This window comes from Phoenix dactylifera, chromosome 16, assembly GCF_009389715.1.
Source record: "Phoenix dactylifera cultivar Barhee BC4 chromosome 16, palm_55x_up_171113_PBpolish2nd_filt_p, whole genome shotgun sequence".
Classification (NCBI taxonomy): domain Eukaryota; kingdom Viridiplantae; phylum Streptophyta; class Magnoliopsida; order Arecales; family Arecaceae; genus Phoenix; species Phoenix dactylifera.
In genome coordinates, this window is record NC_052407.1 from 5,756,900 (window position 1) to 5,783,527 (window position 26,628).

The window sequence follows — 26,628 nt, forward strand, 5'->3', positions numbered from 1 at the left end:
TATTTATTTTTATAATATATAACTGCAAAAGATTGAGGCTAGTCTTGCATGGTATCAATTAAACCTCGTTGAAGATACAATTTTTTTTTTTCAGATTTATGTTTATTATACTTACATCTAATAATTTGAAAAATCTATACTTATCCTTCTGAAATTTATTTTTATGCAACACTTTAATTCAGAACTTAACAATATATTAGCCAAATCGTTAACTTACATGGACTTAAATGCCACATCAAAAAAAATTTAAAAATGATCATACTAGCCTTAAGTGATATAACATCCACTCAAGGAAGAGAACAACCGTGAGATGCCATGAGTCTGGAGTTTGAATTTGATGAATCATTAGAAAAGATTTATGTGCCAATGGAAAAGCAATCTAGATCTCTTAGGCAAGTTGATACCTCTAAAATTTTCTACTATAGGGAACTAGCATCAAAAGTTTTGTCGCTTCAGCCAGCATGTCCATGATCCAAACCAAGCCATTGAACTGCAACTGCTGCACCCTCCAAAAAGAAGAATTCTTACGCACGTACTGATTTGGATCATTTTTATGACAGACTGCTAGAGCTATTATAATTCTATATGTAGACATAAAAAGTTTCATCCACAGCGATAATATTGAAAAATTATATCGACAATATTGGATAAGTAGAACTCAGAATCAGCAAATAATATACCAACATCTTCGATCTTTGTGACGTGGTGGGTAGGAAAACGAGAACAAAATTTGATCAGAAGGAATACTCGTTGCCAGATGTTGGTCGGAAAGGTTGCTCGTCACCGGATGCCAACTGGGAAGGAAGCTTGTTGTCAATTGCTTGGCAGGAAGCGATGCTCATGGTGGGGTGGCAAAGCAAGAAAGAAATTCTAGTCGCTCAATCTTGGAGAGAAGAAAACTCGACTTAGAAGAAATCTGGAAGTCAAAAAAGTGAAAGAGGAGCCTTATTTTCTTATAGACAAAATTTTAACTTTTTATAACGAATAATAATTTTACTAATGTTGTCAATTTAACTGAGTGTTAGTGTAGATTTTACAAAATATTAGGTATAAGTGTAATAAATATAAATCTTAGGAGAATTTTTGTAATTTACTTATATATCCTTAAGTGGTTGTAATGTCACATAGGGTTATTTTTGCCATTTTTAATTTTTTCTTTTTTTAATGTGAGATTTGAGTCTTATTAAAAGTTAACAGTTTGACTAACGTTCTATTAAAATATGGGTTAAAATATTGAATAAAAATAAATCTTAGAGGGGTAAGCGTAGGTTTTTCAAACAAGTGGGTGTAAATATAATTTACCCCTAATCTTCGAAAAAAATTTGTAATTTACTCAAAAAAAAGAAAAAAAATTAGAAGGTTAAAGGTATCCTTATTTGATTTTATCTCTATATTTAGTTGTATCCAATATTATTTACAGCCATCGAGCTCACTGTTGTATGCATGATGCAACATTAGTTGTATATAAAAAATATTAACACATCTAAGCTAGCTGTTAATGTTGAAATTAGGATGCAATCCTAGACCGACAAGCGCGTCCAAGTGTGACTTAGCTTATTTTTTCATATCTAGAACTCGATCACTAATTTTATAAAAATATTAAGATAATGAAAGATTTGTAGCACATCTTTTTTTAGGTTAAGATTTGTGATCGAGAGATTCTTTGTGGTATTCCTTTGACGCATCATAAATTCTACTGATGGTGCTTTGTCATATTTCAGAAATGCATGAGAGCCGCCCATCCCCAACATATGATAGTATAAAATTCTGCGATGTAAAAGTTGTACCATAGAAAATTCGAACTTATAAATCACCTTAATTTATTGTTTTTTTTATCGTGATGAATATCGCAATAATTTTCATCAAAAACATGCACACGGTGAACTGCAATAGTACATACTAGTCGCACTTGTTTTGCTCCAAACTCGAGCTAGATTGTACTCAAACCATATTTAAACCATAACAGATGGTGTCAAAATGTGTCAAATTTTGTTTGCAGCAAAGTAACCTATTTGCTTGCTAAATTAACTATGCCATAGGACGTGCTTGATTGAGCCAAAACCCTAACTTGCATATTTTCATCACCTTGAAATGGATAAGCTAATTAATTCCACATCACCCATATTTAGATTCCTTTTTTGTTACCTCCTCTATTGTGAGAAAGGGTATCACAAGAGTGGTTAGTATTGCATTGGCATTTATACTCTCTCTCTCTCATAGTCTCATGTGGCCCCTACAACCGTCAGGACGCGTGGCACAACTTGCACGGATTGAGACGTCATCCGATATGGTCTTGGGTGTAGTATTGAAATTAAGAGGGGAGTCATTTCACACTAGGCCGGTGGGGCTTACAGGACTTGGCTCAACCAATTGGCATCCTGTCTGTATGGAATAGGTTGTGGGTTCAAATAAGAGTGATCGTACCACCATAATTTTTTTTTTTTTTGGAAGCTATTTGGTTTGCAGAGAGAGAAAGATAGAAAGTATGGTCAAGAAAAAAAATATCTCACATTTGGTTAAAAATTTTAAAAAAGAAAAATGGAAAAGTAGCTTTTCTATAGGAATAAGATTGCTACATTTCATGAGAAAGAAAAACTTATATGGGATAGAAAAAAGTCCAATTCCTACCAACTCTGAAGATTAGGGTATTTTTGTTTTTACAAAAGTGCCTTGAGCTTTTAGATAAAATGAGAAATTTTTTTTTCTTAATTAAGGATATAATAGGTATTTTATATATATCATTTTTCTATAGTTAACTAAAATGCAAAAATCATTTTTTCAAAATATCATATATTTAAATATCAACTTTCAAAAAAAAAATATGCTAGTGAGATTTTTTTTTCGGAACCAAATAAGTCCCTAAGGGCGTGATAGACCAAAGTCCAATGTTCGGTTGTCTCCACATTAATTCATTCAAACAGTCATTATATTATCAATAACCAACTGTAGAATCTATTTATAGTCTTCTTGCAGTTCTAAATTATTTATAACATAGTTGCCGATAAAAGTGTAGGTCGAAGATCAGACCAAGCTTGATATGCATTGGTATCAATGAGGAAGAACTCATCATCAACGGAAATCAGAATTTTGGCCAGGATATCAGTGTATTGGTATTTAGCACACTCCTTGACATAATATATATATTATTTTTTGGAAGAAATAAAGTGAAATCCCACCTTTTGAGTTTGACCTTGAATGGCTTCCTAACTTATGAGCAGGAATGGGCTCGAGGAGATGCCAATTAGCAAACCTATTTTTCTTTAGACAATATATAGCAAAAACATCAAGACTTATTTTGTTAAAGCAAAATTACATGTCAGATTTAGCCGGCAAGAAATGCTCGTACTTTCGATAAGCGTAAAATGTCATCGAGATTTGTGGTGGAGCACGCTCGAGCGCAGATGGTGGAGGTTAGTCACACTTCCTCTTCTGATGGACCTTTAATAGCTCGGGATATCTGAGTTTCCACTTTGCTCAAGCTGTTAGCCTAGATGCATAAATATAATTGATAAATTAAATATTTTTAATATTCGAAAACAATAATTAAGAAGAATAAACTAGTAAATAATTAGTTTGACAATATAATAATAAAATGAAGAAAGAGAGAGAAGATGGCCTGTGGATCGAAGCACGCTGATGCGTTGTCCCAGAAAATTTTTGCCCCCCACGCACGGGTCTGCTGGCACAAATCTCCTAGAGATACGACGACCCAATACAGAACTACGTCTTCCCCGTCAGTGCGCCTCCAGGGAAGAAAGAAGAGCACGTTCACGCTTGCAGATACCTTAAAAGAAACTTAGAAAAATTAGGAGGAGAAGAAAAATTTTCTTTATTTCTTTTCTTCCCAATGATCCCTAGAGCCCTTTTTATCTAGACTCTTGGAATAGGGAGAAGAGAAAATTTTGATTAATCTTTGAAATGATCCCTAGAGCCCTTTATATAGGCTCAGGTGCGTCAAAAAAAGAAGATTCCTCTCCCGCGGATTGATGACGTGTCTTTTTGTGCTCCTTTGATCCTTCGGCTTATTGCATCTTGGCCGTCCACGTTTCCTTCCTTCTTCGAGGGGGCTTTCCATGCTTGCTCTTGCGCTGGATGCATGACACTTGTCATGATTTGCTTTCTTTAGGAATTTTTCCATATTTGCTCTTGCGCTGGATGCTAGCTACTTGGCCGTTGACTAATTTAGTTTTCAAAATTTTAAAATATTTAATTTAATTCAACACAAGCAGCCTCTTATATGATGTTCTTCACCTGGGAGCCTCCACCCCCGAGCTTTCTCAAGATCAACTTTAACGGATATGTTTGGGACGGAGGCACGAGGGGAGGTGCGAGTTTTGTCATACGAGACCCGAACTCTAGGGCGGTGGCAGCAGATGGCTGCCAGTTATTCGACATTTCGATCCCCGGGGCAAAGTTGAGGGCTGCTTGGGCGGGTCTTCGACATGCGCAGCGAGTGCTACAGGCTAGCTCGGTTATCCTGGAAGGTAATTCAGCCACGGTGATCAGTTAGATCCAAGGGATCCAAGGGATGTGAGCTCGGACCATCTTTTGCTTCGGGACATCGGGATGATGACGAAGGATAGTGGGGCTTTTCAGGCCAAGTATGGTTTTAGAGAGGCCAACGGGGCTGCAGATTGAGTGGCCACTTATGTGGCTAACTATTTTGGGAGCACCTTATGGGCTGAAGAGGGAGAGTTGTTTCGGACACTCCGTGATTTTTTGTTTTCTAATTTTATTTGGTGTATGCATATACGTATTGTATGAGGAACCCGCTAAAGCAAAAAAAAAAATAATAAATTATTAAACCAATATATTTCAAAATATTAGCTTAATATCACCATTGGTTTTTGCATATTAGAACTAACAAAATTACCCTCTAGCTTGTGTTATGGTTCACAAAATTTATGATCCGGCCTGTCAAACCAACTCACAATCGATCCATTTTAATCAAACTTAAGTTTGGCATAAATGGTTAACCATCTTTATTTGTTTATTAAATGAATGATACGACGTATTTAATCTATTTAAAATCTGCTTAACTTGTTTAAAATTCCTTCAACCATATGAGATTGTTTAACCTGGTTGGATCCATTTTATGGAACAAATTATATGGGTAAGATCGGATTATATCTAATAAAAAAAAGACAATTCAGCCTGGATTTGATCTATTTAATAAATAGGTTGGACTCGAAATAACATATTTTTGACTCAACCTACATCAGAACAAATCCAACCCGGCTCTACCCAAGCAAACCAGATTGGCCCTTCTCCATCTTCTAGCTTTGATGGAATTAAATTCATCTGAAATCCGGTGTGGGACCGGATAATGAAATCATTAAAGTAGCCCTAATAGTCTGCAGTTGGGTATGAAGTCCAAATCACAGCGGTTCAACGATTGATTAGGACGCAATTAAGAATGGGCCCTACTTGATTGTTACCGACAAAATCTCACGATCTCCGCAACGTCACTATGATAGATGACTGCTGCTAGCCGTCTGATACAATTGAGGAAAAAAAAAAAAAAATCTTGTTTCAAGTCATCACCACACCAAAACCAAAGGCCTTTTTTATGGGCGGTTGTTTGGGTTTGACACCATCAAGTAATCATTTTTCTTCTTATTTAAGTTGCACCTCTTTCATGTTGAAAACACCAACAAAAAAAAAAAAAGAAGCCAAGTTCATGAACTAGATACTAGACCTGAAATGTGGGCCCATATGGTTCCGTTTTAGGTTCCAAACCTATAATAATTCTCCGATTAAGTTGAGTGGTTCTACTCTGCAAACCCCTGGTTATAATTCAACCCAAGTACTAAACCTAAAGGCCTGCCCTTCTGCCCATGGAGGCATCAAGACCCCACCGGCTAACAGTAGTTTGGGCATCTACTGGTGTATGGATCTCCTTAGCATGTCAAGCAATTAATTGAAAAAGATGGGGCCGGGAAAGAGATCTGCTGTCAGAATGATCAAAGCATTCTTGCTTGCTAAAGTAGTTTCATTAGAATCAGTAGTTGGTCTTTAGAAGAAAAGTAAGAGGCCACCCACCTGAGTTTTAGTAAAGATTAAAAGGAGAGAGATGGCCCACTTCTTTGGGTATCAAAGCCACTTGCTACTGGAAGTCAAATTGGTGAACAGGAAAGAGGTCTCCTCCTTTTATTTCTTCTCCAGTTCTTCACCAGATCTTCTCCTCTCACTACAGTAACAGATATTGCTCAAGTTACCAATTCTTTTACTTCGGTGGTGTCAGCTTCCATTCTTTTTCCTTTTTTTTTGTTTCTTTTCCTTTTCTTTTTTAATCTTCATCTCTATCAGAAGGTGACTGCAAAAGCGAGTGCACAAGAAAGAGATACAGAAGAAAAGAGACACGAGAGGAGGGAGAGGAAGAGAAGAAGCTTTCAGTACTCCCACTGGGAGACTCTGATCGATGTCCCCAACCTCTAGCGCATCTATGTCCCATGGTCTCCACCAAGGCATAACGACGCGCCAAGAACATCAGATGCAGCACCACATCGCTCAACAGAGCCGGAGGGACAAACTAAGGGTGCAGGGATTTGAAGCCACCACTCTGCACCCACTAGACCAGATTGAGGACAAAAGATTGGATCTTGGCACCTTTGAGCATGCGAGGACTGGTAACATATTATCCGACATGTTCAATTTTCCGGCAGCCGGACTAGCCAACCAGATCTCGGGCATCGACCGCCTACCGCCGAAGCCGGCAGCTGAATTCTCCAGCGAGTGGTACGGGGACAAAGGGGTGGTGATGGGTGGTAATTTTAGTTCTTGGGGTGACACTGTGGCTGATTCTGCGACCATGCAGCTTTTATTAATGAACATGCCATCTCAGGAGCCACACCCGAGGTCCACCAGCTTCGGAAATGGTTCATTTAGTGGGGGAGTGGTGGAGAACCAAGGGCTATCTCTATCACTCTCCTCATCTCTTCACCAACTAGAGATGGGTGGAACGAGCTTGATGAGGAATACAAGGTTTGCGAGGGCTGCTACGGAGCTTTTAGAGGAGGTCTGCGGTGTGTGGAGGGAGCAATTGAAGGAGAGAAGGTCAAGAAGGCAACTTAGCTCTTCAAACCCTAATCCTAACCCTAGCTTTTCAGGTGCTAATGGTGCCTCTTCTAGTAGAGTTGGTGGTTCTTCTTCCTCTCCCAGGAATCTGCCATCCTTGTCTCCTGCTGATAAGTTTGAACACCAAAGGAAGAAGGCCAAGCTCTTGTCCATGCTTGATGAGGCATGCATATTAAAAACCCTCCTCTCCCTCTTTTCTCCCTCCATGCATCTAGACTCCTTTTCCCGTACACTTGCAGCTATTCCTATTTTTATCTCTCCAAATCTAATAGGCTTTTGATTCTTGTGATGCATTCATGATGGTTTATTTGATATCATGTTTTCTTTTGTCTATATGTAGGTTTGTTGTACTTTTCATCTTCCATGTGGTAGTTAAGTTACTATTAAAAGAATGTGCAATGAAAAAAGACAGCCTCTGGATTTGGGTAATAGCCTTTCCTTTTCTAACTTTACCATAGCACGAGATGGAAAGGTATGTTACAGTTTTTCCTGAACAAGAGAAAGGTTTTGTTGCATGTTCTGCTAGCTCCTGCTGAGAGATATCATTGCCCATTGCATAATAAATCTGAAGAGTAGACAATTAATTAGATTTTGTCAAGTTAACTTATCTGTGGTTGTTGCCTTTTCCTTTGTTAATGGAGACCCAAAGAGAAGAGAATAGCCAAGTATGATAAAAATATAGAGATACGATGACACTCTATGCAACTATTACATAGTCACTCGACAGCACAATTATTATTTCGTTCAGTTTATTTGGATCTCATGAACTCAATACTTAAAGTGAAGAGTTGCCTTGATTAATTTGTGGGTTCTTCTTCTCTTGTTCTCTCTTTTAAATTTCCACAAATGAAGCAATCTCACAATACAACTGAAACCAAAACGATTGATGAATTGGATTAGTACAAGTTACTTCGTTTGGTTCTGTGGTTGCTCTGATCTACTCTCCTTTCTTCCATTTGCTTCAATGAAATAGTTAGCGAGATAGATGAGCTGGTGTCCTCTTTTTTCTTTCCTTTCTCACAGGTGGATAAGAGATACAATCACTACTGTAACCAGATGCAGATGGTAGCAAACTCCTTTGATTCGGTGATGGGCTTTGGAGCTGCAGCACCATACACAGTCCTTGCTCACAGGGCCATGTCGCGGCACTTCCGGTGCCTCAAGGATGCGATCAATAAGCAACTGAAGCAGGTGTGTGAACTCCTTGGAGAGAAGGAAGTGGGTGCCACTTCAGGGATCTCCAAAGGGGAGACCCCAAGGCTTAGGTTGCTTGAACAAAACCTAAGGCAGCGGCGACCGTTTCAACAGATTGGAATCATGGATTCTGAAGCTTGGAGGCCTCAGCGAGGCTTACCCGAACGTTCGGTTAATATTTTGAGAGCATGGCTTTTTGAGCACTTCCTTCACCCGTATGTGTAGTCTTCCATCTCTCCACAACACCCATCCCCTTGCATGTTATCTTTTTTTTCGAGAGAAAATTAATTCTTGCATGTTTTAATCGCACTGTGCATTTATTTTCCTCGATTTGGGACATGAATTAATAACGCAATCATCAAAAACTGCTTGCACTGTAAAAGTTCATCTTCTTCATAGCATATTATTGCTAATATCCATGTTGACGCTTGAGGAGCATTGGTACTCTCTCATTCCTCTTTTAAATTTATATAGATTTCTTGCAGTAACTTTAGTTTTCATTAGCAATGTAGTGATAGTACTCTCTCCCTCTCCCTCTCTCTGATAAGAAGCTGAAAAAAGACCGGCTGAGAACTGTCCTCAGGTAATAGCTTTACGATAAAAAGCTGACCAAACGCTTGCTGCTTCGTTTCATTTATTGATGATAACAACTAAAACTGTTAGGGCAGCATTTAAGGGCTTATGTTATTTCTTTTCATGAGACAGTTGATATGTACGGGGCCCACGAGTGGCAGGGTCACTGTGTGTATTGAATTTTGGGCACCCTGATGTCATTGTTTTGTCTTTCTTTTCAGGTATCCAAGTGATGTAGATAAACAACAATTGGCAAGACAGGCAGGTTTATCCAGAAATCAGGTTAGTTTTCTTGCTCGACAAACGAAGCAGTGCCATTGTCTCATGGAGAGTTTTAGTTGAGAAAATCTCAATTTTCGAGCCAATGGTAACACCATAACATTGCTACTTGGTTGTAAAATTTGCATTTTAGTTGAAGTACATGACTTGAATAATCCTTTGGTCTTGTTGTATACTTCCTGGGTATGTGCTTGTGGTTTATATTAGTTTTAATTTTCTTGGTATTCTTTGTTCTTTAGAACTCCTTTGTTTCATCTCGTTTGAAATTAAACCATAGCAAGAGAAGACTACCCGTTCATAGAGAAATGGACAGAAGGCCTACCATTTCCGGAAAGAAAGGGACATACTTGTTAGTTGAATAATGAACTTCCTGGTATTTCAGGAGGATTTGAATTTTTTTTTCCCTTTTTAATAAATTTTTGTACATCTGTATCACATATATGACTGTTTAGCATTTCCTGCCGATCATAAGGAATGCTTCTAGTAGTTGCAACAGTTCAATGACAATTTTACATTCGTTTATTTTTCTTGGATACTTCTTAATGGGCATGTTAATAATTAGCAGTGTCCAATAGGGGGTAAGATAATGCAAATGGAGATAAAGTATTTGCTGCCTTCTTGCAAAAAAGCAAAAATGTTGCATGGCTGATGCAACACCGTATTAAGCATTTGCTACAGTTACAATACGAGTGCTTTCTTTCTTTTGAATAAAAAAAAGGAGACCAAGTACAAGGTATTATATTTATCTAAATTGAAGTACTTTGAGATGCACCAGCCATGACTGTAATTAGAATCCCTGATCGTGCCCATTGTACTGCATCAGTTATAATTTCTTCTTAATTTTGGATTATGCTCTTATTTTAATTAGTCTGAGTTAAATGGACATAGGTTGTGAGTTTTCTCATAGATTTTATACACTTCTTTTTTGGAGCATTAGGTGGCTTACCACATAGAACCTCACAGATATACTCCCATTTCCGTGCTTCTAAACAAAACAGACAATCTTGGCAGGTCTCCAACTGGTTCATAAATGCGAGGGTCCGGCTGTGGAAGCCCATGGTGGAAGAGATGTATCAACAAGAGGTAAAAGAAGATGAGGAAGATGTCAATGAGAGAGAGGAAGCAAACCACCGAAGGCCCCTTTCACCATCCCACAACAACTCACCGCAAGGCCAGGGACCAGAAGCCAATGCAACTGAAGGCCCAGGGGCGGGCGCCGGAGTCCACCAATCTAATGACGACACCATCCTCATGGGTATCGACGCACCCACCTCGGCCATGGATGTGTGTGGGACTGACATGGAACCCATGGATGATTTGTGCGGGGCTGCTGCAAACGCCGCGTTGGGGTCCGGCATGCGTCTTGGTGCAACCGGAGATGTGTCGCTCACTCTCGGCTTACGGCATGCCGGGAACCTTCCTGAAAGGAACTGGTTTTATGGTTAAGAGAGTTTCAGAAGGAGGGTTGTCAGAAAAGCAAATAGAAGAAAAAGATGTAGCAGATTAGCCTTCTTATTACTGTTGTATATGCTCTTTTTCAGACAACGAGGAAAAGATAGACATTTGATTTTAAAACGCATAGATATTATGTACGTACTATTGCAGGTTGTCCGGAAGAGAAGGGAATTGCATGCCACTCTTTCTTTTTCATCTCCATTCATTTATTTGTTCATCCTTCTCTTTGACCATTCTCTCATTTCAAGCAATGAAGGAAGACGCCAACCTGTAACTGGGTTTGATTGGTTTATTGATGCTATCAGTAGTTGCTGGTGGTTGCTGGAAAATTACACTTAAAAAATGGATGATGGGATCTTGGGTTCAATCACACGTCAGACAGCTATGTTCCTCTTACCAGGGGCCAGGTGAGTTTTGCACTGGACCTGAAAAAGCAGTAGTAAGACGGCACGTTAACATAGAAGAATCGCCCTCCTGCCTGCCGGATAATCTATGCAAGGAAAAATCAAATTCAATTGTAAATCTAATCACCACTCATCATGGTTGACCTATACTCAATCCCAAATAGCCGGCCCTTGTCATGATTGGGCCAGATCTAATGCTATTTATAACGACCGAACATCTTATCCAAAAAAAAAAAAAAAACTAGTTGCAAGATATTATTTTGATTTTTAACTTTGTATAGGCATCCAACTTTTTTCCATCATGCAATTACTATGCGGCTAAGCGCATACTTGAACCAGTCCTCATAAAAGAACACCAACTAGATAAAAACAAAGTAGCTGATGGAGGAAGGAAGAAGGGAGAGTACCAGTTGTAGGAATGCCCTGGCCCGTAACAACAGGTTAGTGAAGTAGCTTTGTGGATAGAGGTTAGGAGTTTTTGGTAGATGTGAGTAGTGGACGAACGGCTTGAATCTTTTTTTTTTTGATTGAATTTTTTTTTTCGATTGAAGATGAACAGGTTGAATCTTGCTAGCTTGTTTATTAGAGAGTTTTAAGGTCCACTTGAAGAGAGAGCAAGTGGTAATAATAATCTGAGTAAATGTCGAGCATCTGCTGTTGAAAGTCCTTTCATTTCTTTCTTTCTAGATGTGCCAAATGCAACAGAGAGTCATATGTGGGAAGAGTCTGGAGATAGAAGAAATTAACCCTATACTTGTATCTCAAAGGGGCACTCAAGAAGCAGATGGTGGACGGTTTCTTGATTACGTTGGCACGGTGGGCAATTGGAAGGAGCTATCCATCTTTTTTTTTTGGGGGGGGGGGGGGGGGGGGGGGGTAGACCGTGCCCTAACTATTGGTCCCTGGGGACCGGTTTTATAACAATTTTCCATGGCAATTTGAAACTTAATGATTCATCCCTCCGGACAAGAATGCCCTTCATTTTCCGTCATCCCCAAATAGTCTTTCTCTAGTTTCCGACCCGTATTCTATCAAAAGCTCTTCCCGATTTTCCGACGGCCTCCTTACCGATTTTTGGACTCCCTCTCAATTGGCCTCCTTGTCTATTTTTCGACTTGTGATTCTTTTATTCGATTTTTTTCAATTTCGACTTACTTTCCTACAGTCGGTTGGTCATAACTGTTATTCTGAAATCCTCACGACTTTGGCCAACTCCTATTTAGTTGAAGCTTCCTTCATGATTTTCCGACTCCCTCTCACTCTGCCTCCTCGCTCGTTCAACCTATGACTCTGTCATCCAATTTTCACGATTTTGACTCACTTTCTTTTGGCCATTTGAAAATCTTCTTCCCAAATTCTGCTGTCTTGCCCACTCCTCCATCTAGCCAAAATCCTTGAAAACCCTATCTATATGGCTTCGAGGTACTAATTTCTGGCTTCCCAACTTCTACCCTCCTCCATATTTTTCCCTTCTGTGTGCGTGGGTGTTTCCCATTTTGTCTCCGGCATGAGTCATCTCTGCAGCCTATCTCCAGGTAGGTTAATCGATAAAGCATAAATAACCTCAATTTAGATAAACACCAAATTGTTATATAGTATAAGGACATTAGTTTTCTTATAATAAAAATAGTCAAAATTTGAAAAAATAATAGATCGAGTTTGAGATAGTACATTGGATAAATTTGTCATAGAAAAATTATTATAATCTTTCATTTATAATTATTCAGTGCTATTTCAGTTTTTTATTAGATTTTTTATCCGACCTCTGCAGGCGATGGATCTCACTCATCGGAATCAGGATCTCGTTACCGAGGTATGGATATTCGAAATGAGAAAAAAATCATCGGCTGGATCAATGGCTTGGAACAGAAGGTATGCTGCAAGCTCTGTTGCCGGTTCGAATAAGGGTAGTGAACAAGAGCATCTGCCCCAAGTCGGAATTCCGGCAAACACCAAGACGTGAACCTGATCAGCAGAGGATTGATCGGCCACTCCAGAAAAAGGATTGTTGAGACTCAACAACTGGAACAGGATCCCACAGAGAATAGAAGGGATTTAGATGTTCCGTTGACACAGAGGGAAAGCCCACTTAGGGAGGTGACACAGACCTATCAACGAAGGCGGTGGTCGGACAGCAACAAAGCAGCCAACATCAAAAGGGCGGATCCTCCCGAGCCCAACAACTGCTGAGACGAGGACAGAACTATGAGATACCAGTACCAGAATGAAGCAGAAGTAGTGTATTAAGCAAGCACGCAAGCAGCCTTCCGCCCAGATTAGGTTGATTTTCTCTGCTTACGATGCCAAGCCTGCTAGTACATCTGTGAATTCACTAGAAGCTAGTTCCTCTCCATCAACAAGCAGGTCGTCAACTAGGCCTCTAATCAGTTATGAAGATCATTTATTAATGGATGGTGATTTACTCAAATATGCATTTCTAATTTTAAAATGATATTACTGAAATGTATTGTTTGAATATCATTTGTGATGCAGAGATCTAAGGTGAGAAGACTAAAAAGGGCAATATCAAATTTGAAAAAACGAAGAATGCTCCAATTTTGAGGAGAGGCAAAGCACCTTCTATTAATCCGAAAAATATGGACAATGGAAAGTGCTACTTCAGCCACTTTGTGCATCTCACCGTCATCCTTGTCAAGTCCATATCTCAAAAGCAGAAGGAAAGTGTGACGGGCACTTCATTTGGATATATGCTAGCTCTTTCATATATCAAGCAAAGATGGCCAGTCCTAAATACATTGCTCTCCTTCTGGTATGATGGCGAGAAAAGTTTTTAGTTTGGTAAGATGTTAGTGCCTTTTGTAGGGACCGATTTTGCACTCATCCTTGGTTTGAGGACCACGGGTGATGAAGTCGAACTGCAAAGGGAGGGGGAGGGTTAAGTCTGACCTCATCTCCTAGTTTTTTGAGGGTGATCACAAAAAGGCTGACAGAGATGCAGTAAAGAATAAATTAAATATCTTTTTGAAAAGAGTGGACAACAAGATGTAGTAGATTTTACAAAATTATGGATCTTATATCTTTTTGTGACTATCCTCTTTCCAATGGAGAATAATTTCAGAAATTGGTAAGAATGAATGTTTGTGCTTGCCTGTTGATCTTTACATAAGCGTATCTTTGATCCTCACCCAGAACAAAGGTGATATGCAAGGAAAGCTATCGGTCGAGGATAGGACTCATTTCCAAAACCGCGATGCTAGGGAATGCAAATTAGCACTGTCCAAGAAGAAACCTTTGTTGGCATAGTATTTTGACAAGATTAAATGTTCCCAAGATTGTAGATTTTGGTGATTGTTAACAAGTCTCCAGCACCATCTGACTGCAAGGCACAATTTAGATACTAGAAGTTGTCTACGATTTTAATACAATGTTTGTATACCAATAAGTTTATGGGAGCCCATCCTAGCTAAATGACTATTGTTATCAAGAGTAGGTGTTGAATATGTAGTGTATTTTTTGGAGCCTCGCATTCCATTCTTGTACATGTGAGGACTTATACTGGCATGTATTTAGTTCTATATTAGTTATGCACTGAGTTATGACAATGGTATCAAAGTGGACCCAGTCTTGTTCTATATAGACTAGGAGACACTACAATATAGGTTCATGAAACTTGACCATATGCCGGTCGTAGTACTTGTGATTAGATTTGAATGGATTTGGATACTTAGCATGGCGAGGATGGTAGAGCTTAAGACAGAGGGAATATGTGAGGATCTGTGCAAGCATGTGTTTAGTCCTACATCAGTTATATACTAGGTAGATCTTATGTACTTTTACAGGACCAGGAAATCCAAACAATATCTTTTAACTAATCATTTTAGATGAGGTTCTAGGTTGTAATAGTGCAGAGGAAGATCTAGGTAGCAGAACATTCCTCAATTGTTGAGGATTACCAGTGGTCCTAACTACATGTCAAGGCTTGGTCAGGGCCCGATCCATTTGGCCGGCCTGACCTAGGCTTGGCCCAAATGGTCGCCCCCACGCATGCTTCGTACATAATAGGCAGTGGTAGATTCCTGATAGGAGTCTGTTTTCTATCCAAAGCTGGCAACCCTAAGAAGAAACGAAGATCTAGGGCCATCGGAACCATATGTCTCCTCTATAAATAAAAATCCCCTCCCCTCCATGACCCTCGACTACAAGCATTCCCTCTTCTTTTTTTCTCTTCTTCCTTCTTAAGTTTGTCATTTCCTATTGTTGTGCCCGCTAAAAAATTAGGCTGTAGATACCATTAGAGCCTAAAATAAACCTCGATTCTCCTTTCTCTTCCTTTTTTTCATTGATAGAAACTCTCTTGGCAGGATTTTGCTAATAAATTGTCTGGAAATTGATCAGAAAAGCTCTCTACCCACTTTCCCTATTTTTCCAAATCTTATTTTCCTTTCTTTAGCTATTGGCGCTGCCACCCCTTGACATGGGACTCTTGAACGAGCTCCTTAGGCTCCTATGACCCTCCACGATAGAAATCATAGCCACTAGTGAGCAGCTAATGCCAAAAATGAAGCTACAAGCAAAAGTCTTATTTTTCGGCCCTTTCTCTTTTGTTTCCTTATCGGTCGGTTGTTATTGTTGGCTACTCTCTGTCACCCGCCATTACCGCATGTTGCCACCCTTTGGACCACGACCTTTGGCCTCCCCTCTCCCCTTTCCTAGAAGGATGTGATGACCCTCTCTTTCCCCAGCTTTTTTTCTTTTCCTCTTTCTTCTTATCTCTCTTATTTCTCTCTCTTCACCCTCTTTCTCTTTATAGTAGACCCATGGATCCCTAATGAAGTGTTCCATCTCCCTTTTCCTATGGATCCAAGTTAACCCTAAAAAAGAGGCTCCGAACCATCTTGGTACCCAAGCAGCATGTCAGATCAATTACCTTAGCCCTTAATGATATGCCCTACCAAATAATCTTAGCCTTGATCGAGTTTTGTTTCGTGATTTTCTTATTGAGTCGCACAAATATGAGCCATTGGAGCCACCAAATGCCATCAATTGGCCAATCGCCCCTTCAATGCTTAAAACTTTATAAAATATAAAAATAATTTTTGACATTAATGATTCTATATTTTTTTTAATTAAGGATTAAGCATATGATATTATACAAGTCACGTATTATCATAAAAAGTATAATTTCATGGATATTTTAATATTAATGGCTTATTTATTAACTACGAACTTTATATTTATGAAATCTACATTTTTACTCTGAAAAGACGAATTGCATGATTGTTCTACTATTAATGATCTAGGAACTCTATAAATCCATTTAATATCTTTCAAATTATTTATTTATTTATAATATAAAAATATATATTTTTAGAAAATATGACTACAAGTTGTCAGATAGCTACATATGACTCTACCAGGGAGTTACAGTAAGTTGACATATAGCCCTTGCCAGCGAGCTACAGTAGCTTGGCATACAACCTTCACCAATGGGTTACAGTAGCTTGGCATACAACCCTTGCCAACAGGATATAGTGGCTTGACATACAGCCCTCGCTAGCAAGTTATAGTAGCTTGGCATACGGCCCTGCTAGCAGATTATAGCAATTAGCATAACATTAATTAGGGTCCTATTATAAGTATAACATGACCTTAGTATTTAATTTGAAAGAACTATTATGAATTATGATGTCGCAAAATGACAAAAAATTTATGACCTTATTTATGAAATTTGCATGATTCACGCAAATGTAAAAGTACGGTTGATTTATAACTTGTTTTATGATACTATTATATTTAAATATGCTATTTTGCAATGGTAGCTATTTTCATTAAATGATGCAGCAATTCATAAAAAAAACTTATGCTCATTCTAGTGAGGTAGTGTAACGTTTACTTATTGAGCTATATACCCTATGTCTTTCTTTATTATTTTTTTTTCAGACGAATAAGATCGCTAAGAAATTTTAGTTTATTAGTTGATTATGGGCTTATAGTTAATAGTTTTATGGATTTTTGAGGGGTTGGTTTATGAATATATGGGATTTTTGGGTTTAAAAGCTCTGTACCAACAACTTGGTTCTTATTTAATTGATGAAAGATTTTGGACCATTATTATTATATTTTTTCTAAGTTGGATTTCCAAATATATCCATTCAATTAGTCGAACTGGTTTACTATGATAAAGCAGCAAATTAAAGACCAATTGGTAGCAAGTTTTTCTTTTTAAGATCTAGGCTGTCTGGAATCAATGTAAGAGCATGACTATGACTCGAACACAGGTCTTGGGTGCCCCCAAAAGACCCTACCAACTGGACTATTGGACACCCTCCTACCTTAAGCTATCTTGATATATTGGGACAAGGAAAAGATCTACGCTTTTGGTAGGACCCATGGATTGCTAACCGTTCTTTGGAAGTTCTATTCCCTAACTTATATAAAGCATCCATCAGGAAGAATCCTACAGCCAAAGATTCTCAGGAGTAATATCTGAAGCATTGCATTCAGAAGTCTCTTTGTAAGAGGGGAGGACTCCGAATGAGAAGACTTCAACAATCTTCTTTGCTCGAGAGATGGACCTGATGTAACGATCTAGAAGTTTAGTAAGAGCAAAGCTTTTACTGTTAAATCCTTTTCCCTCCGAGAACACGGGTAGCGTCAAGTCTCGTCTTTATGAATCCATGTGGAAAACAGCGACTCTCAGGAAAAGGTCAAAATTTCCATATGGCTGGTTGTTCAGAACAAACTATATACTAGGGAAGTGTTAGGGCTAGAATGTGAGTTTTGGATGCAGCCTTTGTAATAATCTGGCTAAAAGTGTTCACTATCTATTTCATCACTGTTCTTTTGCTAAATAGATATGGAGAAGAATCAAGATGAACGAAAGCCTTTCCAGCATCGTTGTGATTAGCATGCGAGGGTGCATTTAGTTCTATATCGATAACCTAGTGGATAGATCTTAGATATTTGTACAGACCAAGAAATCTAAATAACGTTTTCCAGCTAGCCTTTTCGGTGTAGTATTGAGTTGTTGCAAATGGTATCAAAGCATATCCGGCCTATGGTCCATGTGGACTCTGGACTATTATGCATGGATTTATTTAAATTGACTACGGACTGACAGTAGTGTTTGTGATTAAATTTATGATAATTGTGATTAGATTTAAATAGATTTAGACCCTTAACCTGACGAGGATGTCTAGACTTAAATGAAAGTAACATATAAGGACCCATGTGAGTGTCGGCTCTGCATTGGTAGATTTTGGATACTACTTATATAGACCAAAAAATCTAAATAATATATTTTTGTTAGTCTTTTTGAGTGAGATCTTAGGTTGTTACGATTGTTATTATGTCTTGGGAATGGGTTCAGGTGGTATCTTTCATGCAAAACAACAATTGATGTTTTTTTGCGGCATCAACCACTGGATTATTCCTCGCACAGATCAAAAAGCACTCCAAACTTTTCTTTCATCAACCTGCACAGATCACGAAGTGGCTATTGAACGATCCAAATGCTGAGGTCACAAACGAAGATGAATCATTCCTTCATGCAAAAGATATACAACCTGAACCTCTCAGGAATGGCGTGGGATCAAGCAGCTTTGGTCATTTGTTGGACACCATGGAAATAGAGAAACAACAATGCATTTTTGGCCAAAAAAGACACCCAATGAGGCAGTTCTTTCAAACTCACGCCTCTTGAAGGATTGTAAATGCCAAGGAGACGCCCGAGCTCTAGAAGCCCATGATAGGTTGTGGATTTGTTCGAATCCTCTGATGCCATAGCCAACTCTTCTTTCTTACTATTCTCTTCGTTTTCTCTTCTCTTTCCTGTAATCTTGTAATCATCTTCTTTTAATAAATTGAGAGTGGGCCGTGCCTTCCCCTCCACTCAAAAGATAAAAAACCAACAAAAGAAATATAATAGCCATTGCTAGCTGTTTAAGGTATTCATTGTGGTGCAAGATGTTATTTTAATAGCCATGCCATAACCATATTATCCAGCTTTCTCCTAATTATTTGGTACTTGAAGTCAGCTTTATATTTCCCACTTGTTTATTCAAGACCAGCTGTAAGGTTATTTTAATTTTTTGTTTCAGTACTCCCCTCCTTTTCCTTATTTTTCAAACAAATTAAAATAAATTTCTTTACCCTATTCTCTCTTGTTTTTTTAATTATATAAGCTTATACCATGTCAACCACTTCTCCACTATTTTATCATTAATTTATACAACTTCTATAGTTCCTCTACCAAACGCTCAATTGTAAATGATCAATACACTAAATTTGGAAGTAATCATTTTGAACATATGAATGTTTGAATTCAAGTGAATGATATAATCTTATCAAAATTTAACTTCATGAAATTCTCACAAGGCTTTGATCATTTAGAAACAGAATGGCAGCTTTTGATTCATAGCAAGCGCAGGTAGAAACTCTAGGACAGTGCCGGTGGATAGACATCAACTACTAAAGAAGTTTCAGGACCACAAGGTAAAAGTCATGTCTATTGCCTAGGTGGGGCTCTTCACCCCTTCACACATTCATATGTGTGTGTCCCTATTTTGCTTACTGTTAACTTCTTAACATGCAAACCATGCCAAAAGCCAACGCCAAAGAGCAGGAATTTTAGGAAGAAGAAGCTTTTCCACAGAATCTTAAATGGCTAAATCACCACAATCTTATAAAATGCGAATCGAGCGTAGCCTTCAGCTGATCTAGGCTAGTTCGTGTATCGGTTCGACCTCTGTCCATCTTGTTATTGGAAGAGGAATGGCTTGTAACAGTCCTTTAGAAAAGTTAGTTGGTCCAACATATTGCTTCAGACCTGGCAAGATGCACAGAACCATCATCTCTAGGAAAATTATTAGTGCAAATTTCTTTTGCCACCCTGAGGTTTGGAGTTCAAAAAAAAAAGAAAAAAAAAATGTAGCCCCACATGAAAACCTAGTAGATAGATCAGTCAAACATTGGGATGATCATCCAAGGTCCAATGTCCCAACCCTCCCAGCCCTTTCTTATGCTTGCATGCCACCAAGAAAAGGAAACTGAGCCGAAGGAGGGGTGTCCTCGCCTGAAGCAAGCTAACATCTTCACCTCTTTTAAGTATCCCCTTTGACATCTAGTCACTAATAAAGCTAGAGTGAATTTCAATATATTTGGACCACAAGTACAAAGTAATCATATAAAACTACAGATGAATAAATTATCGGCAGCGAGAACAACCTTTATTCATCACTCATGCATGCAACCAGGCTATCTAAAGGCAGGTTGTTGCCATAACAAAAATTTCCTGCTGATTTCGAATGTTCTTGGTTCAACAGCTGGTGATTCAATGCAAAGGGAATTCAGCATACCTCTCCCATACATAGAGAGCTATTAAAGAGATCACCTCAATCAAATACTTTCCAGAGGCAATGTGATGCTTCCAACTGATTATTTTCTTAGCAGATGTTGTGACAAGGTGAGATGCAGAGATAGCATAGACATTGGATGTTATCAGTGCCCGTCTATTAATCTCATGAGGTAGGTCTTCTATAACACCAGCAGCAAAAGCACCGGAAGAATGCTTGATAAAGTGGGTAGCGGGGAAACCATTCAAAGAAAAGAGGAAAAATAAAAAGGAACCCATCAAAACAAATTAAATGATTGCTGGTTGCAAAAGACATCCTATAATCACCATTTTGACATGTTCCTGTTCTTAACTCCTGTCTTGTGACTTTGTTTGCTATTTATTTTCAGGACTTCGTAATTGTTAGCCTCATTGGCTTCATAAATCAAAATTAAATGATTGATGAGTAATCACAGTTTTAGCTCTCAAGAAATCTGCTCTTATGATCCTTTTCTGGTAAACAAAGGCACTGAATATCCTCATTGTCTGGTAAACAACAAATTCTAATGATTCGATACTTTCTTTTTAACCAAGATTCGCCTACACAGCAATGTGACTAATCTCTACAATTGTCATTGCTCCCTCACAAGTCCTGAGTTTTGCCAAGAGAACTATCCTTTATATATGGTCAATTTTTATATGAAATGCAGTGTCTTGAAAAGAAAATCAGTTTCTGTCTTTTCTTTAGAATTTCAACATCAGCTCTATAAGAAGGAAGCTTAGACATTAAACTTACAAGCACGAAGCCATAGCAATTCTATAACACCAACCAGATCTTCCCTATTCAATACTATTAAATATACGCTCCTTTACTGATTTTAGAATAGCTCAGCATCTTGACTTGCAAGTTATTGATGTACAAGAATAAAGTTCAGGTTAAAAAATATATCTTAACTCAATTATATAAGAGTTACAACCAAGGAAAAGTTGTCTCAATTATTTATCATGTTATCATGAAGCATCTTTGTATCCCTTACATATTTGAAGTACTGATACACAATGCACCATAATATTGCTTATCTAATCCTTGACTATATGAATAAAAAATTCCTGTACAACATCATGAACATTGATGTGGCCAGTGTATTAATCTAACTCGATTTTGCATGTGCATGAAAGAAATGCAACAAAGTGCAGAGGAACTTAAATGAACTCAACAAGCAAAATATATATCTATTGCAGCCACATAGTAATTATGGTACATCAGCTTAAAATAAATTAAAGCAAAAGTTCAGTTTTGGTACTCAGGAATTCAGAGATATTTTTATAGAGCATAGGAATAAAGATGAACTTAACACATTCCTTACAAAGTCAAAAGCACCAATCAACGAAAATTCTGTGCAATGCAACAGAACACATACCTGTCACTGTCCACCGCCAAACAGTGTACCATGCATTTAAATCTAAAAAAGCATTTCCCTCTCCAATCTTCAAATCTCCATAGAAAGTTTCTTTTCATTCTCATGTCATCCATTACTTCAGACACTCTACAGATAAAATGCACTCATTTTTAACTTTTTAGTGCAATTCTAGGTTAACTTACTATCTGACTGTGCAAGGTTTCCCTGCTGTTCAACATATGGCCTTATAAAAGTCCTCCTCCACCAAACCTCAAAGGCTCTCTGAAGATTCGGGCAGTTATCGCCAACCTTTAAGAAACTTCCTAACCATGAGAGCAAAATATTCTGCTGATCTTCCAAAGGAAGTGTCAGAATCGTTCGGCCAATTCCTTCCTCCACAACCTTTCGATCAAATGATCTACATCCATGCTGTAACCAACTGTAGTCATCAATAAGTGGCTGCAACCAAACATGTAACAGCAGCTGGCGAGTGTCCTTTGATGGAAGCATCTCTCCTTTCCCAATCGCAACAAAAAGCCTAGCTGTAATGCAGCTAATGAGGTGGCGTGACATGATTGGTAGCTTTGAGTGTAATTCAGCTAACTCATTCTGGCTAGCCCATATCACTGCAAACTCATCCGCTATATGTCTGTCAGCCAAAATCTCAACTAACCAAACAAGATTATCTGCCTCCAGAGCTATCTGCCGGACGACAGGATCTTTGATTTCTAAAGATCTTTCTGCAAAACCAGGTTCAGATGCTTGTCTGAACACAGCTAATAGCGAGTCTAAGCAGTTCCGGCATGAACTGTATAAAGTTTCAATGCATATGTCTGTAGATCCATTTGTCCAAAGATTATTTTCCTTCAAAAGCTTCAGCACTAAGGATTTCATCTCTCGCCGACCACGATCCTCATTGCTTTTGAGGACCAGCTCCAATATATGAGCAAGTGTATCATTAGGAGGATTGGTGATATCAGATGCTACTCGTTTTAGTATAGGACTGATTCCATAATTATCATTCAGAAGATGTCTGATAGATTTCACCACATTTTCTTCTTCTTCTCCGACCCAAGGGACTGCTTCCAGGTAATCTAAGCATGACTTGACGCATGAACGGTAGCCAAGTGATTCTGCAACCTGCAAAATATCACCTCTAATTATGAAGAGAAACAAATGAACCTCTAACCAAGCCCTTGTGAGATAATACGAAGCAGTAAAAAGTTTCAAAAAGGAGCATTTCAGTGCGGTGCCTAAAAGGATGCAAAAAGAAACAATCATAAGAATAGCCAAAATATCAGATTCAAAAAAATAAAAATAAAAATAAAGTTGCCTAAAAGATAAAGTACATGAATGGTGCAAAGAAACAAATGGATGCAAGCTTAAAATCCAATTACCGCCTTACAAAGTCGTCAAAGCTACAAACCATTTTAAGTAAACATGTTTCTGCAGTTTCTCTTGCAAGTTGTTTGTTCTATTTTGTTCGATATTTAATAGTCACTTCTCTATATTTAATAGTCACTTCTCTATATCACCATGATCACAAATAAGGAGCCTAATCTGATTTACTTTGCTTTAAGTTTTTAGTAAGGATATGTAGCCTGTCAGCTAAAACACTCTGAAATCCTATCTCATAAATTTCCCTTTTTCACGTTTGCACCTATATTCAAGTCTTATCCTTTAAGAGTCAGTCTATTATTTTCCATCACATATGACCATAGGATAACAACAAGCACTCCAAGACTTGATCTTGAAAAATGTGACTTCCAGTTACATCCAGATGCCCTTTATATATATATACACCAAAGCCACTTTGGCGTGCTAAGCACTGATGACCTCAGCATTGAGCAGACATATCCTCCTTAGTTTTTAGCATTTAAAGCTATAAAACATCCCCAAGTCTTATCTGTTACGTGGCTGTCTATTACTTTCCATCCCACATGGCCATAGGACAACAATGAGCACTCCCAATGACTTGATTGTGTAAAAGTTGTAAAAGTACAACTTTAAGCTTCATTCAAATGCTAATCCCTGCTGATCTCAATTTTGGGTTCACATATCCTTCTTATCATTTAGAGCTATAAAATATCCCCACCTAAATTATGGTCATATAATTAATTTTACATTCTCATAAGCATGAGGCAATCCAAAAATGACAAATGAGATGTATTTCCTCTACATGAGTAATGTACATCATATATCTTTACTTCTTTTATGCAGTAGCACCACGATAAGAGAATGTGAACTTAAAGAATCATATGGCCATCATGTCCATTAGGTTTCTTCAACAACATTAAATGGTGGTACAGAAACTATAATAAATTTACTCCCTTCAGTTTTAGAAAAATCATAACCTCTTAGTCATCCATCATAAAAGACACCTAGAGATTGCTATACTTTTACAAGTGAAAAGCAACAGAAGAAACCTTTGCCTCCTAAAATGTAACATTTTTCAAATGCTACTAAGATTAAATAGATCATGTTTAGATAATCTAAACAAAACTATGATACTGTAATGTCAAAAAATTTGACACTAGATACCAAATAAAAAAACATCAGTTGAAACCAAAATTATCAAAATTTATCATTTTTTTCAATAATCTTGACTATATGCCTTTGCTGCTGCAAACTCAGGAATCACCTTTAAGGATCAAATAATTGACACAAAAAAATGTACTAGCAGGTAACTTAGTACACAGGTATGGATAAAGAACGTAAGTTGATAATTAGAAGGATCAAGAGACCAATTCTTTTGTTATAAGTAAAGAAAATAAACAGCATCATATCTGAACAAACCCTTAGAATGCGGAGTACACGTGGAACACTTTGCTTGATCAGTCTGTGCTTCATTTCTTTACAATACATCAGTCCCACAGTCTCGACATAAATCTCCACATCCTCACAGTTCATTATTTCAATATATGGTACTGGAGACTGCCTAGAGAGCTTATCTGCAAAGAACCTGCTATGTTCTGCAATAATGTTCCTGTGAACACTCATCTTCACAGCAATCCCTTCCTTTCCGAACAAAAGGACTTTCAAATCACTGGTCTCAGGCTGGCCGAAGCCAACACATATCTTTCGTTGTTGGTTCTCACCATTCGGTTTTGGTGGCCTCTCAGGAGCCTTTGTTGGACTTGCAGCAGAAGCATCTGCTGTCACACATCTCTGCTCATCAGAAACAACCCTAGATCTTAGTTGGTTAGGAAGTTGCCTCTTTTCTGTTGGGAGAATTGCTGCCTTCTGAACCGAAGGAGCCTTTGATGGTGGTGGTGACCCTTTTTGTTTGTTTTGCTGATTATGATTTTTGAGGGTCTTCTGAAGTACAGCAGGGGAAGGGCAACACCAGAACCCTTCTGGAGTCACGGCAATAGGAACGTTTCTGATCTTTGTCTGACCCGTTTCAAGCCTTCTAACTCTAAAATCTGCCATTCTAAAGCTTTTCTTTACTTAAAATTTCAGAAACTAAAATCATTCAGTCAAAGGCCACCAAGACTGTAAATCCAATATCTCCAAAAGCTCGATTTCCTACGGAACTGCAAATTGTGATCCTAGACAGATTGCACAAAAATATAGACCTGCATATACGGACAAAAATTATATATCAGGAGACCTAAATCCAAACACAACGACAGCACAGTTGGATCTTTCATAAAATTTTACCCACAAAGAAATCCGAAGAACAAAATCATATGTCACATCAAATTACAGCAGATCCAAATGCATGCTACAAAAGAGTACAAACTTAAAATCGTTATTTCCTTTAAACTTCAACTTGATATACAAAATATTTTGCAAAGAAACACATGTTCATCTTAAAAAATCAAAGGGCAAGCATTCAAATTCAGGACTCAGCATAGATATACTTTGATTTTATCGAATTAAAACCAGCGGATTCTAATATCAGTAATGAAAGGATCGAGAACACAGATCACCACTATCTCTGAAACAATAAATAAACTTTTTTCTTAAATGTACATCTATCACCCCAACCATGAACCATGACCTCGAGAAAACATCAAGTGGCGAAGGAAAAGTGTGGAAAACCAAAGAAGCACCCGAATCCAAAGAATCCAGAAGCCGAAAACACTAGAAGAAAACCCCAAGATTCAACCTTTATATCATCGTACATTAGAGCATGAAAGAGCAATCAACAGTAAAACTTATCCAAATCCAAAGAACCCAGAAGCCACAAACACAAGAAGGAAACCCTCAAAACTCCACCTTTACATCCTCAACATCAATTAGACCATGAATGAACGCTAAAGTTTATCCAAATCCTAAGAATCCAGAAGCCAAAAACACGAAGCATCAAAGTTCCAACTTGGGATCACTTCCCTACAGAAACCGACTCACCTTAAGCCCTCCTCAGCCCCTTCGACCACCTCACTCCACTTTTTCTTCCCATCCCTCCCTCCTCTCTCTCCTCGGATGCTAATGATGAAACCAAGCTCCGATGCCAAGCATGAGGGAACCGCTCGATGGGTGGAACCGCAGAGGGGAATGATCGATGTGGTCTTCAATGATTTCCCTCCGATTTAAAAGCGGAAAAAGAGAAAAGAACGAGAAGAAGAAAAAGCCTTTAGCTTTACCAGATAAGAGTGTCGTCGCTTTTTCCATCCAACATATTCCAACCCATCATCGCCTCTCTGTCTTCAAGTCTCCTTCACTTCTCCTCTCTCTCACAGCCAGTCCCACTCCCCTGTTTCAGGTGGCAGAGTCTTCCAAAAATGCCCCTACTTTGAATAAAATTTGAGGAGGATCTTAGGGTTTCAGTTGGGTTTGAACTTTTAAAAAGCGAATAAGCACTTGTCATTATGCCGAAATGCCCCCGTCATGAACACTATAGTCCTAAAATGCCCCTGTTCAGAAATAAAATGCATGTGATTAAAGGTCTGAAAAGTACTCTAGATTATGCCAAAAATCCCCCAAAAAAAAACAAACTCTCCATTGT

At 38.3% G+C, this 26,628-nt stretch overlaps 2 protein-coding genes across 4 annotated transcripts; one reads left to right on the forward strand and one right to left on the reverse strand.

Moving 5' to 3' along the window:
* Nucleotides 1-6,138: 6,138 nt before the first annotated feature.
* On the forward strand, nt 6,139-10,783 carry LOC103720784 (BEL1-like homeodomain protein 4). The gene is made up of 4 exons (XM_008810675.4): nt 6,139-7,240; nt 8,101-8,486; nt 9,066-9,126; nt 10,135-10,783. Exons 1-4 carry the CDS (start codon nt 6,422-6,424, stop codon nt 10,567-10,569), a joined length of 1,701 nt encoding a protein of 566 aa, XP_008808897.1. The 5' UTR covers nt 6,139-6,421; the 3' UTR covers nt 10,570-10,783.
* Nucleotides 10,784-21,482: 10,699 nt separating this feature from the next.
* On the reverse strand, nt 21,483-26,552 carry LOC103720785 (BTB/POZ domain-containing protein At3g50780-like). Of its 3 annotated transcripts, none has more exons than XM_008810677.3 (3): nt 26,267-26,552; nt 24,471-25,252; nt 21,483-22,814 (listed from the first exon to the last, which is right to left on the reverse strand). In XM_008810677.3, the coding sequence occupies exons 2-3, from the start codon at nt 25,104-25,106 to the stop codon at nt 21,864-21,866; spliced, it is 1,587 nt and encodes a 528-aa protein (XP_008808899.1). In that variant the 5' UTR covers nt 25,107-25,252; nt 26,267-26,552; the 3' UTR covers nt 21,483-21,863. The 3 variants fall into 3 exon arrangements, with proteins under 3 accessions (XP_008808899.1, XP_008808898.1, XP_008808900.1); XM_008810676.4 differs by having other exon boundaries at nt 26,031-26,345; XM_008810678.4 differs by lacking the exon at nt 26,267-26,552 and adding an exon at nt 25,899-26,036.
* Nucleotides 26,553-26,628: the final 76 nt, after the last annotated feature.

What these genes read in the sequence shown, in the direction of transcription:
- LOC103720785 (XM_008810677.3), bottom strand. Translation starts at nt 25,106, where the DNA reads ATGGCAGATTTTAGAGTTAGAAGGCTTGAAACGGGTCAGACAAAGATC. An exon ending in GTGTACTCCGCATTCTAAGG is followed by an intron (nt 22,815 to 24,470) that starts GTTTGTTCAGAT and finishes GATATTTTGCAG; the next exon opens with GTTGCAGAATCACTTGGCTA.
- LOC103720784 (XM_008810675.4), top strand. Translation starts at nt 6,422, where the DNA reads ATGTCCCCAACCTCTAGCGCATCTATGTCCCATGGTCTCCACCAAGGC. An exon ending in TCTTGTCCATGCTTGATGAG is followed by an intron (nt 7,241 to 8,100) that starts GCATGCATATTA and finishes CCTTTCTCACAG; the next exon opens with GTGGATAAGAGATACAATCA. An exon ending in CAGGTTTATCCAGAAATCAG is followed by an intron (nt 9,127 to 10,134) that starts GTTAGTTTTCTT and finishes CAATCTTGGCAG; the next exon opens with GTCTCCAACTGGTTCATAAA.